The sequence below is a fragment of the Pelobates fuscus genome, chromosome 2 (genome assembly GCF_036172605.1).
Source record: "Pelobates fuscus isolate aPelFus1 chromosome 2, aPelFus1.pri, whole genome shotgun sequence".
Classification (NCBI taxonomy): domain Eukaryota; kingdom Metazoa; phylum Chordata; class Amphibia; order Anura; family Pelobatidae; genus Pelobates; species Pelobates fuscus.
The window spans coordinates 164,073,978-164,087,075 of record NC_086318.1 but is presented as its reverse complement, the minus strand read 5'-3'; the positions used below and the strand labels follow the sequence as shown (position 1 = coordinate 164,087,075).

Sequence of the window (13,098 nt, the reverse complement as noted above, 5' to 3'; positions counted from 1 at the left end):
CACACACTGCACTCCATTCATTATATACACACTGCACTCATACACACTGCATTCATATACACACTGCATTCATTATATACACACGCTGTAAATAAATATTCAGTTAATATAATTTTTTTAGGATCTAATTTTATTTAGAAATTTACCAGTAGCTGCTTCATTTCCCACCCTAGTCTTATACTCGAGTCAATACGTTTTCCCAATTTTTGGGGGTAAAATTAGGGGCCTCGGCTTATATTCGGGTCGGCTTATACTCGAGTATATACGGTACTCAGTAATTATCCTCAAAAGGGTTAATGTATAGATACCTCTAAAGTACTGGTATATGGGTAATTCGTGATATAGGGTATAAAGACTGTATATCAGGTAATTTATGACTCAAGGGAAGCGAGGGCTGATAATTATATCCCAATTAGTTACAAATCAGCACAATTAGAATGCATAAAGTGGAACAAAGTAGCGTTACAGCCGACACAAAAAGATAGATTAGCATCCTAGCTAAAATGCTACCAGTAAAAGAAGCTTGTAAGCAGTATTCAACTCAAAGGGATAAAGAAGTGTGACTACCTAATTTTATCCAATCAAGAGGATAAGGAGTCAGTATGGAGTAGGTCAGGGGTAGGCAACCTTCGGCTCTACAGATGTTGTGGACTACATCTCCCTTGATGCTTTGCCAGCAATATGGCTGTAAAAGCATTATGGGAGATGTAGTCCAAAACATCTGTAGAGCCGAAGGTTGCCTACCCCTGGAGTAGGTAAATGTTCCACTGTTACAGGATTACCTGCACAAGTGGCTCCTATTGAGATAAGTAGGGGGGAGAAAGCTGTGACCCTACAGTGAAATAACGGTAGGAATAGGTAATCAGCTAGCAACCACAAAGGGTATACATATAAACCAGAGAACACAAGAGCAGCTATACAGAAGAAGCTTCCTGGCTCGCTATACCACGAGGCTGTCAGATAGACACACTAAAAAGCATCTATCAGCATTAGGTAGAACAGCAGCCTCACTAATGGCTAACTCTGGTTTATAGGAAATGCAAATCTATAATTTTATTACAAGACATGGAGGCGAGTATTTGCATATCCCTTTCTTTACTGTCCACAATAGCAGCAAAGAACAGAATTGAAAAGGTAGTATATGTCTCACACACAGGCCACGCCCCCTTATGTCCAGTATAATACCCTAGTCCGCCTGCCATTTCCCTCTTTCTTTGCTGCTACCACGTCAGATAAGTACCTTTTTATTATACTCTGATAATACTTAATTCTCATTTCTATACGTTTATAATTTTATTAATCTTTTCCTTACATCCTGCTTTATGTATTTTATGTGACTGAATATTAGTTCTTCGTTGTACTCCCAGGTTCCCAGATCGTGGGGGGTGCCCTCATACTCACTAGGGGCACCCCACCTTTATTCCTTGTGAGAAATCCTGACCTCCTTCTCTCACTAGACTTTATACCTGTTTTCTGGTCTCTGTTCAGCGCTTTAGCGCCATTTTCTCCATGGGTACTACTTTCTCCGTGTCCCTTTGGTGAACCCTACGTTCGTGCGTTTCACCGGGGTCTTCTATACACCTTCCCCATTAGTAATCCGGTTGTTTTCCCTCATTTTAGATGAATTTTTCATTCAATTTTTTTAGACGAACGTCTGTTCACCTTTTTATTCACTTTACTTAAACCCTTCTATCTATTCACTGCTTTAATTCGTTTTTTTCTTTTCCCGCTCTTTTCTGGTCAGCTCAGTGACCCTCCTGTTTCTCCTCCCCCCTTTTGGGACCTGCCTTCCTCATACCAACGGTCTGGGCCCTGGTGAGAGTCTCTGTCGTCTGTCTGTCAGCATTTTTTAAATACCTTTCTCCTATCTGGTTTTGAATATTGCAATTCTACTATTACTTTAACAGTCAGTTTGGGTAAATTACTCTCACTGACTTTATCCCTAGCATTGTTATTACTATGCCTAAACCCAATATGCCGTCTCCCCCGCCCATTCGGATGGGGACACCACCACCCCATTAGGGGAGACCTCGACCACCATGTCAAGCCCGCTCTCTTCGGGCGATAACCCCCATATTTCAGAGGGACACCAATTCACTGCGCTTCAGCGCTCTATGTCCGACGCCATTATGGCAGCAATGGGATCTATGCCATCAGCCCTCTCTCAGTCCATTGCCCAAGCCCTTTCGGCACGGCCTATGGACGCAGATCCCAGTGATTTAGGCGCAACCCTCACGCGCCCTATAGGACAGCCTGGTGACCAGGTACATAGAAAGGCTACGCACAAAGCCAAACATATTTCTCTTCCTGCCTCCAGAAACACCAAGACTGGCGCACCATTGGTCGCCCCTGAAAGCGTGACCCAAGCACGCAAACAAGCCTTTCCGCACCAGGCAGAACGGGCGCGGCTTTGGAAATGTGCGAGAGCACAAATTGAGAGCGACTCCGACTCGGAAATCGGGTCAGGGGAGGAGGCCAAGATCGAGTCAGAGACCGACTCAGATACAGAGAGACCTGAGTGGGGCACAGACCTCTTTTCCTCCGCACAAGCGGAGACGCATGGAGGTGAAATAGGGACGGCAACCCCCGCGGCCGCGGGGTCCGCCCTAGTGGATCCGCTGGGAGAGCCATTATTTGACCCGGACGAGCTTCACCACCCAAGGAATGGCTCCCAGCGGACCATGTTGCAGGCTACCTAAAAGCCTGGGTACGGCGCCCACTCAGTAAGGCTGCAAGAAACAAGCTTAGGGCAGAATGCCCCAGACCAATAGTCCCCAATAAAGTGTGTGACACCCCAGAAGTGGACCCAAAAATGACCCAGTACCTAACCAAACTGGGCTGGATCCCACGCAAGGGTTTAGACTCAGCCCTGCGTGCCTGCCAAGACAAGCACTTAGACATACTTGGCCAAACTGTTTGACCTGGTGGAAGACGCCAAAGCGGAACACCGCATGGTTGACCCCGATGACCTTCATGGCTGGGTCCAAAGAGCAATATGCATTGCCGGGAGTGTGAATACCTCCCTATCAATTGAACGGCGTAAAGCCATACTTTTTAAAATTGACCCCAAATTAGCCAACGTGGCCCTCACGGAAGCCGGCAAAGATGCCCAGGGCCTTCTGTTTGGAGACTCATTTATCAAAGATTTGGGGCGTTACGTGGGCACGTTCACTGCCCTTGATAAAGCACAAACCTCTATGAGAAAGGTTTTCCAGGGACGAGTCTCTACCAGGGCCGGCAGATCTAGGAGCCGTCTGGCCGGCCGGAATTATTTCCAGTCCCGAAGTGCGGGACGAGGCTCCATTACTCAACGCCCCACCAATCACGACACAAGGGGCCGATCGCCATTCTTCCCATCCCGCGGCCGGCAATGGCGCTCAAGAGGTTTCCATGGATACACTGGCTCAAGACGACCTTAGGGTGAATCTTTACAATTCTCATACTCTGTGCACACATCTATGTTTTTCTCATGTCTGTGTAGGGGGCAGACTCCAACTTTTTTTCCCAGCATGGTCGGGCCTGACGTCCGACACCTGGGTGGTCAACACAATACGGGGGTTTCACATAGAGCTAGTGGGGGATCCGGTAAGTATCCCCTCCCCCAGACAACTTTGCCTCTCTCGGCACGATCGCATGTTGATCAACGAGGAACTGCTCGACCTCCTAGACAAGAGGGCGATAGAACAGGCACCCATAGGCAACGCTGGGGTCCTGAGCAATGTATTTTTCGTGGAGGAAAAAGGTGGCCTTATGCACCCGGTTATAAACCTGTGCCCCCACAACAACTTGGTAAAGTATCGTCATTTCAAGATGGAGGGTATACTCCTGAGAGACCTACTCAAGCACGGAGATTTGTTAGCGAAACTTCTCGGGACCTCTTACGCTTCCATTGGCGCAACAAGACCTGGCGTTTTACCTGCCTCCCCTTTGGCCTCTCATCGGCCCCTTGGTGCTTCACCAAGCTCCTCCGCGAGGCGATGGCCTGGCTACGCAGTCGAGGGATAAGACTTATCGTCTATCTAGACGACATCCTACTCATGACTCAAGCTCACCAGGTTCTCTTACGACACATCAAACTGGCAATAGATCTCCTTTCCCGTCTAGGGTTCATCATCAACTGGGAGAAATCCCGTCTGACCCCTACGACACGAATAGAATTACTAGGATTTATGGTGGACTCACTTCAAGAATCCTTGAGCCTACCCACGAGCAAGGTTTGTGCGATCCGCAAAGAGCTGCGCAGGGCACTCCTCCGACCGCAACTCACGTTGCGACAATTAGCTCGCTTGATCGGCCTCTTAACATCCTCCATTCAGGCGGTATTTCCCGCCCCTCTACATTACTACAACGACTCAAGATTGCGCACCTACGGGAAGGCGCGTCCTACGCGGACCTGGTGACTCTGGACAGAGAGACAAAAGACGAAATCCGCTGGTGGATTCTTAACCTGTCCGCTTGGAATGGCAAGGCGATCTTCGGCTCCCTCCTGGAGTTCACCATAGAATCAGATGCGAGCCTACAGGGATGGGGCGCTCACTGCGCAGGCGTGTCTACGGGAGGCCGCTGGTCGGAAACTGAAGCCCGGTTACACATCAATGCCTTGGAACTCCTGGCGGGCTCCTTCGCAGTCCGCAGCTGTGCGAAAGATCAGGCACATGGATGTATCCGCCTCCGCATGGACAATGTCTCAGCAGTGCGGTACATCAATCACATGGGCGGTACCCATTCTGCGCTCCTAGCCGGATTAGCAAAAGACTTCTGGGAGTTCTGTCTGGAACGGAACCTAATGGTTCAAGCAGAATATTTGCCAGGGTTACACAATGTCCAGGCGGACTGGAGTTCTCGCTATCTCTCGGACGCCAGCGACTGGAAATTGGACGTGGAGGTGTTCTCCACTATATCATCTCTGTGGGGTCCTTTTGCTATAGACCTTTTCGCATCCCGACTAAACGCCCAGCTCCCGCTTTTCTTCAGCTGGAGACCAGACCCATCGGCAGAAGCCGTGGACGCCCCTTTCTGGGGGACGCAATCATGGTTCCCACAGCTATAGGAGATGGCAGTGGATCTCCCCAGATTGCTGCCAACCTTCCAGGACCTTCTCAGGACCCCGTCAGGGGATTGTCACCCCCTCCTGGTGAATGCCTCTCTCAGCCTACTGGCCTGGCGCATTTCAGGGGACCCTGGGAAATCCGAGGTGTTTCGGACTCTACTCGACGACTCTTGGCGGATGCATGGGCTCCGGGCACTCGATGAGCATATGGGTCAGCCTGGAGAAATTGGGCTAGCTGGTGCATGGCTAGGAACGTGGATCCCGTTTCAGCCCCTGTGACACTCATTCTGGATTTCCTGACATCCCTCTTGGAGGAAGGGAAGGCATACCGAACTATTCAATTTATACAGATCGGCTAGTTCCTCGACACATCAAGGCTTGGACGGAAACCCAGCCGGTCAACACCCACTAGTGTGCAGACTCCTAAGGGGCTCCAGACTTTCCTGACCACTCAGGCCCCGCTACTCCTCCACTTGGGATGTTTCCACTGTTTTGTCCTTCCTCCTCGCCTGGCCTCCGAATCCGGATCTCTCCCTACGCCAATTATCGGCCAAATTACTTTGTCTCCTTTGCCTTATAGCTTGCAAGAGAGTATCGGACGTCCGGGCCTTGGACCGCGACGCTAGATCATACACCCCTGACGGGGTAACGTTCACCATCAATAGACGAACCAAAACATCTATTAGATCGGTTTCATACCCGGCTTTCCCATCTACACCAGCACTGTGCCCGGTGGCGTGTTTAAGAGAATACGAGGATCGCACTCGTACTAACCGGGTGGCGACTACACCCCAGCTCTTCCTCTCACTCCGTCCACCTTTTAAACCGGTGGTAAGCACTACCCTATCCCGTTGGTTGAAGTGGCTACTCGGCTGAGCAGGTATCGATACCTCCATCTTCGGGGCTCATTCAGTAAGGAGCGCCTTGGCATCCGCAGTTATCACATCTGGGGCACGCCTGGAGGACCTTATGAGGATGGCTGATTGGTCTAGAGAGTCGACATTCCGAGAATATTACTTTCGCCCGACTACTCACCCGTTTACGGCAGTGGTGGACCAGCTTTAAACTTGCAAATACGAGCCTCCGTGTCTTGTAATAAAATTACATGATTTTGCTATTGCATGACGAAAAGTCATGATTTTAATAAAGACACGGAGGCGAGTATTGTCCCACCCAACTTGCGTAAGTATGTGAGGATTTTATTCCGCAAATTTTCCCACCCACATCGTCTGCATACGGACGACTACGGACAGGTGGTAAGTGGGACATTTTGTTGCACTTATGTATGTGGTTCTTTGTCTTATAGATGCAATTGCACTAGCATGACGCTCAGGTGAGATTATGTATATTTTAGCCTCTTCCGGCCTTGATATAGGTACACAGATCCGATTTAGCCTTTGGGTTCCTGTCGCTTATGTTTTCACAGCCTGACCTGGACCTGCACGAGTCAGCCGGAGACACGCTGCCACGCCCGGATGAAACGACTCTTCTCATCCAGTGGAAATGGCTCATCATCACCTATTTATGAACTTGATTCCATGGGACTCAGTTATGCGGGTTACAGAAAGCCCAAAGTTTTGTTGACAGTTACCTACATGTTATATTCTTACGTTTGTTAAATTTTTCATGTAGCACCTTCAGAAAGAGGGAAATGGGAAGGCGGACTAGGGTATTATACTGGACATAAGGGGGCGTGGCCTGTGTGTGAACATGTACTATCTTTTCTTTTCAATTCTGTTAACCCTTTCAGGACCGCTGACGGTTCAGGACCGTCAGCGGTAAAACGTGCGTTTGGACCGCTGACGGTCCTGAACCGTCATAACGGTCTGGGGCTACTTACCTGATCGCCGTCGGTCCCACGGCGGCGATCAGCTCTCCTCCCGGTCCAGGGGGACTGCCTGTCTGCCCGGGCAGTCCTCCCTCGGCGGATCAGGACCCCACGGCCATGTGATCACTCGATCACATGACCGCAATATGGGTCCATGTGTCTGCCTGCAGGGGGACTGTCTGTGCTGACAGGCAGTCTCCCTGCAAGTGTAAAATAAAAAAATAAAGTGAAAAAAAGCCAATCAGTGTAAAAAAAATAATATGTGTATATATATATACATGTATTATATCTATATATACCTATATATAATATATGTATATATCATATATATATATAATGTCATACTAAGTGTATTTTTATATTTATATATACTTATATTAATATAAAAATACACACGAATATATACAATATATATATAATAACTATATATATATATGGTATATATATTATTATAAAATACAAATAATATGTTAATAAAAATAAATAAAAAATAAAAATTATTTTTAATAATTAAAAAAAAATTATATATATATATATGCAATTTTATTCTAACAGTATTTTGATATTGATATATATATGTATATCAAAATACACTTAGAATGTAATGATATATATATCTATGTATAAATAAATAAAAATAATACGAAATATACATATGTCCACATACATAATTACATAAATAATTTCATAAATATACACGTAGACGTCAAATATGTATATATATTAAAATTATACGTGCGTATTTATGTAATATTTTTACCTTATTAAGTAATTTTAATGATTGCAATTTGAGGGACCTGCCTGCCAACCCAGGCCGAAAATCCAGATAATTTAATTTGCTAGCACTGTGCTTAACCCTGTAACTTTCTATGACACCCTAAATCCTGTACATGGGGGTACTGTTTTACTCGGGAGACTTCGCTGAACACAAATATTAGTGTTTCAAAACAGTAAAACATATCACAGCGATGATATTGTCAGTGAAAGTGAAGTTTTTTGTATTTTTCACACACAAACAGCTCTTTCACTGAGGATATTATTGCTGTGATATATTTTACTGTTCTGATACACTAATACTTGTGTTCAGCGAAGTCTCCTGAGTATAACAGTACCCCACATGTAGAGGTTTTATAGTGTTTGTGAAAGTTACAGGGTCAAATATAAGGCTTGATTTTACTTTTTTTTTTTTTTTATTGAAATTTGTCAGATTGGTTAGGTTGCCTTTGAGAGCGTATGGTAGCCAAGGAATGAGAATTAGCCCCATGATGGCATACCATTTGCAAAAGAAGACAACCCAAGGTATTGCAAATGGGGTATGTTCAGCCTTTTTTAGTAGCCACTTAGTCACAAACACCGGCCAAAGTTAGCGGTTTTTGCATTTTTAACACACAAACAAATATAAATGCTAACTTTGGCCAGTGTTTGTGACTAGGTGGCTACTAAAAAAGACTGGACATACCCCATTTTGAATACCCTGGGTTGCCTACTTTAAAAAAAATATGTACATGTTAGGTGTGTTTCGGGGATTTATGACATAACGGTGTTACAATGTCACTATTGATACATTTAAAATATATATATATTGAAACAGCAATTTCCTACTTGTATTTATAGGCCTATAACTTGCAAAAAAAAAGCAATAAAGCATGTAAACACTGGGTGTTTTTAAACTCGGGACAACATTTTGAATCTATTTAGCAGTTTTTTTCATTAGCTTTTGTAGATAAGTAAAAGATTTTTCAAGTAAAAGTCCAAAAACATGTTTTTTTTTTTACTTTTTCACCATATTTTTTTTTTTAAATACAATATACCGTATTTATCGGCGTATAACACGCACCGGCGTATAACACGCACCTCATTTTTAGAAAGAAATTCCAGGAAATTTCCCCCCCTCCCATAGTATTCCCCCCCCCCTCATCCCATAGTATTCTCCCCCCCTCCCCTCCCATAGTATTCTCCCCCCTCCCATAGTATTCTCCCCCCCTCCCATAGTATTCTCCCCTCCCATAGTATTCTCCCCCCCTCCCCTCCCATAGTATTCTCCCCCCCTCCCCTCCCATAGTATTCTCCCCCCCTCCCCCCCCATAGTATTCTCCCCCCCCCATAGTATTCTCCCCCCCCCATAGTATTCTCCCCCCCCATAGTATTCTTCCCCCCCATAGTATTCTTCCCCCCTCCCATAGTGTACTTCCCCCCTCCCCTCCCATAGTGTACTTCCCCCCTCCCCTCCCCTAGTGTACTTCCCCCCTCCCCTCCCCTAGTGTACTTCCCCCCTCCCCTCCCCTAGTGTACTTCCCCCCTCCCCTCCCCTAGTGTACTTCCCCCCTCCCCTCCCCTAGTGTACTTCCCCCCTCCCCTCCCCTAGTGTACTTCCCCCCTCCCCTCCCCTAGTGTACTTCCCCCCTCCCCTCCCCTCCCATAGTGTACTTCCCCCCTCCCCTCCCCTCCCATAGTGTACTTCCCCCCTCCCCTCCCATAGTGTACTTCCCCCCTCCCCTCCCATAGTGTACTTCCCCCCTCCCCTCCCATAGTGTACTTCCCCCCCCTCCCCTCCCATAGTGTACTTCCCCCCCCCTCCCCTCCCATAGTGTACTTCCCCCCCCTCCCCTCCCATAGTGTACTTCCCCCCCCTCCCCTCCCATAGTGTACTTCCCTCCCCTCCCATAGTGTACTTCCCTCCCCTCCCATAGTGTACTTCCCTCCCCTCCCATAGTGTACTTCCCTCCCCTCCCATAGTGTACTTCCCTCCCCTCCCATAGTGTACTTTCCTCCCCTCCCCTCCCATAGTGTACTTCCCTCCCCTCCCCTCCCATAGTGTACTTCCCTCCCCTCCCCTCCCATAGTGTACTTCCCTCCCCTCCCCTCCCATAGTGTACTTCCCTCCCCTCCCCTCCCATAGTGTACTTCCCTCCCCTCCCCTCCCATAGTGTACTTCCCTCCCCTCCCCTCCCATAGTGTACTTCCCCCCCCTCCCCTCCCATAGTGTACTTCCCCCCCCTCCCCTCCCATAGTGTACTTCCCCCCCCTCCCCTCCCATAGTGTACTTCCCTCCCCTCCCATAGTGTACTTCCCTCCCCTCCCCTCCCATAGTGTACTTCCCTCCCCTCCCCTCCCATAGTGTACTTCCCTCCCCTCCCCTCCCATAGTGTACTTCCCTCCCCTCCCCTCCCATAGTGTACTTCCCTCCCCTCCCCTCCCATAGTGTACTTCCCTCCCCTCCCCTCCCATAGTGTACTTCCCTCCCCTCCCCTCCCATAGTGTACTTCCCTCCCCTCCCCTCCCATAGTGTACTTCCCTCCCCTCCCCTCCCATAGTGTACTTCCCTCCCCTCCCCTCCCATAGTGTACTTCCCTCCCCTCCCCTCCCATAGTGTACTTCCCTCCCCTCCCCTCCCATAGTGTACTTCCCTCCCCTCCCCTCCCATAGTGTACTTCCCTCCCCTCCCCTCCCATAGTGTACTTCCCTCCCCTCCCCTCCCATAGTGTACTTCCCTCCCCTCCCCTCCCATAGTGTACTTCCCTCCCCTCCCCTCCCATAGTGTACTTCCCTCCCCTCCCCTCCCATAGTGTACTTCCCTCCCCTCCCCTCCCATAGTGTACTTCCCTCCCCTCCCCTCCCATAGTGTACTTCCCTCCCCTCCCCTCCCATAGTGTACTTCCCTCCCCTCCCCTCCCATAGTGTACTTCCCTCCCCTCCCCTCCCATAGTGTACTTCCCTCCCCTCCCCTCCCATAGTGTACTTCCCTCCCCTCCCCTCCCATAGTGTACTTCCCTCCCCTCCCCTCCCATAGTGTACTTCCCTCCCCTCCCCTCCCATAGTGTACTTCCCTCCCCTCCCCTCCCATAGTGTACTTCCCTCCCCTCCCCTCCCATAGTGTACTTCCCTCCCCTCCCCTCCCATAGTGTACTTCCCTCCCCTCCCCTCCCATAGTGTACTTCCCTCCCCTCCCCTCCCATAGTGTACTTCCCTCCCCTCCCCTCCCATAGTGTACTTCCCTCCCCTCCCCTCCCATAGTGTACTTCCCCCTCCCCTCCCATAGTGTACTTCCCCCTCCCCTCCCATAGTGTACTTCCCCCTCCCCTCCCATAGTGTACTTCCCCCTCCCCTCCCATAATTACTTACCTGTCCTGAAGCGTGGGCCGGCTTCACAGCTTGCACCGCGGTACAGGAACTTTAATTTCATGTTCCGGCCCACGCTTCAGGACAGGTAAGTAATTATGGGATATCGGCGTATAACACGCACCCACGATTTCCCCCCTATTTTCAGGGGAAAAAAGTGCGTGTTATACGCCGATAAATACGGTATGACATAATACAAATAATGGTATGTAAAGAAAGCCCTTCTTGTCGTGAAAAAAACCAATATATAACTTGTATGGGAACCGTAAATGAGAGAGCGGAAAATTACAGCTAAACACAAACACCACAAAAGTGTTAAAACTGCTCTGGTCCTTAACGTACAAACATCGCAAAAACAGGCCGGTCCTTAAGGGGTTAATGTTCTTTGCTGCTATTGTGGACAGTAAAGAAAGGGATATGCAAATACTTGCCTCCGTGTCCGTGCAATAGCAAAATCATGTAATTATCAGCCCTTGCTTCCCTCTATATGTTACCTCTATTACAATATCTGTACCCTTGAGATATAAATTACCTGATATACACTCTTTATACCCTATACCACAAATTACCCATATACCAGTACTTTAGAGGTATCTATATATTTATTAACCCTTTTGAGGATACTTACTGAATGCACATATAGCCCTCTAAGTACATAATTTGGTTATTAAGGACAACTTTACCCAGATTTTAAAGGTGTATTATCACTTTATGATGATTATTATTTTTCTCACTTATGTTGGGTTTGCACATTATCATTTATATTTTCAGCTTAATAAAGGTTTATACCACTTTAATGAATTGTTACTCTAGGACTTCCCACCCCACTTTATTCTTGCTTTCTTTGATACATATACTCAGGGTCCATGCCCTCAAGTACCTTCGTAATCTTTCGTGAGACATCATTGCTGGTTGGTCCAGCACTGTAGTCGCTCACTTTCTTTTCTTTGCAATATGCAGAACTATTCCCCTGGTTACACACATGGACTGCTTTTTGGTTCCTGTCTAAAATAGGCTATGGGATCACTAAACCATATTTTGACTTTTTAGTGAATGCATGCAAATCATCACAAACTGTGTAGGCCGAGTTCTAATAAATTACTGGCTCTACAAAACGAAAAAACAAATCTACCAATAACCTGGCGAGTTAAACATTTTTAATAGTGATGGCAAAATGAAAGTGAGCACAGACACATTATTATTATTATTAGTTACAGCAGGGTGTATAATGTGGGTGTATATCTCTGTGATACAGACATGCAGTGCCACGGACACCGTGCACGCAGTGCCCCCAGTACAGACACACAGAAGCAGAGCACACTGCGTGTCCAGTGGCAGCTCCTGTGATGACGTTGCAGAAACGTCATACACGGTAATCGGTGGCGTTTTACCTGCCAGGACGTCCGAGCTGCCGCAGGCCGGAGATAAGGGCTCGGACAAGTCCATGGTTCTCTTCCAGCACTCCACGATCAGAACCCGCCACTGCTTCAAACTTCACTTCCGCTTTCTGCAACGTCATGGCGCAGCGCGAAGTGACGTCAGGGAGGGAGACGCTCGATAGTGTTGCTAGGTTACCATGGATACCATGTACTGTCTGTTCAGGGTCGCCTTTGATGGCGGTCTGGTTGTCTGTGCATGCTGCTCACTGCACTTGGCACAGTAACATTGTTTTATTAGCGGGAGAGAAATACAATGAATCAGTAAAGATAGGTTATTCTTTTTTTCAAGATTGTGGAAAAATATTAATTTGATGCCATACTTACCCAAACGAACCAAGTCAATCAAAGTGTCAGAGGTGATATCTATTGCCATCTTAAAATTAAATAAAGAATCCAAAAACCCGGATCTACTGACACCACGATAAAATACAATCAATCAATAAATATAAGTTATTGTCTTTGCAATGTTGTAATAAATAGCGTTTTCTAGATCCAAATATCTTCCTCTATACTTTTTATATTGCTTCTTAGAAATACATTGGTTTTCCATAAATATTTACACAGAAACAACTTTAACCCCTTAAGGACTGTAACGGATCACCTGGCACCCCGACTTGGTACCTCCGTTAATGGATGCTCCTAGTGCTTCCTGAGGACTCCAA

At 47.4% G+C, this 13,098-nt stretch overlaps 1 protein-coding gene across 1 annotated transcript in view; it reads right to left on the bottom strand.

The window, feature by feature from the left end:
- Nucleotides 1-12,493, bottom strand: part of MCPH1 (microcephalin 1) — a 440,996-nt gene extending 428,503 nt beyond the window's left edge. Inside the window, exon 1 of the mRNA XM_063442914.1 lies at nt 12,389-12,493. Within this exon, the coding sequence (XP_063298984.1) occupies nt 12,389-12,443 (55 nt within the window). The 5' untranslated portion in view covers nt 12,444-12,493. The remainder of the gene's footprint in view (nt 1-12,388) is intronic.
- Between the last annotated feature and the right edge of the window lie 605 nt (nt 12,494-13,098).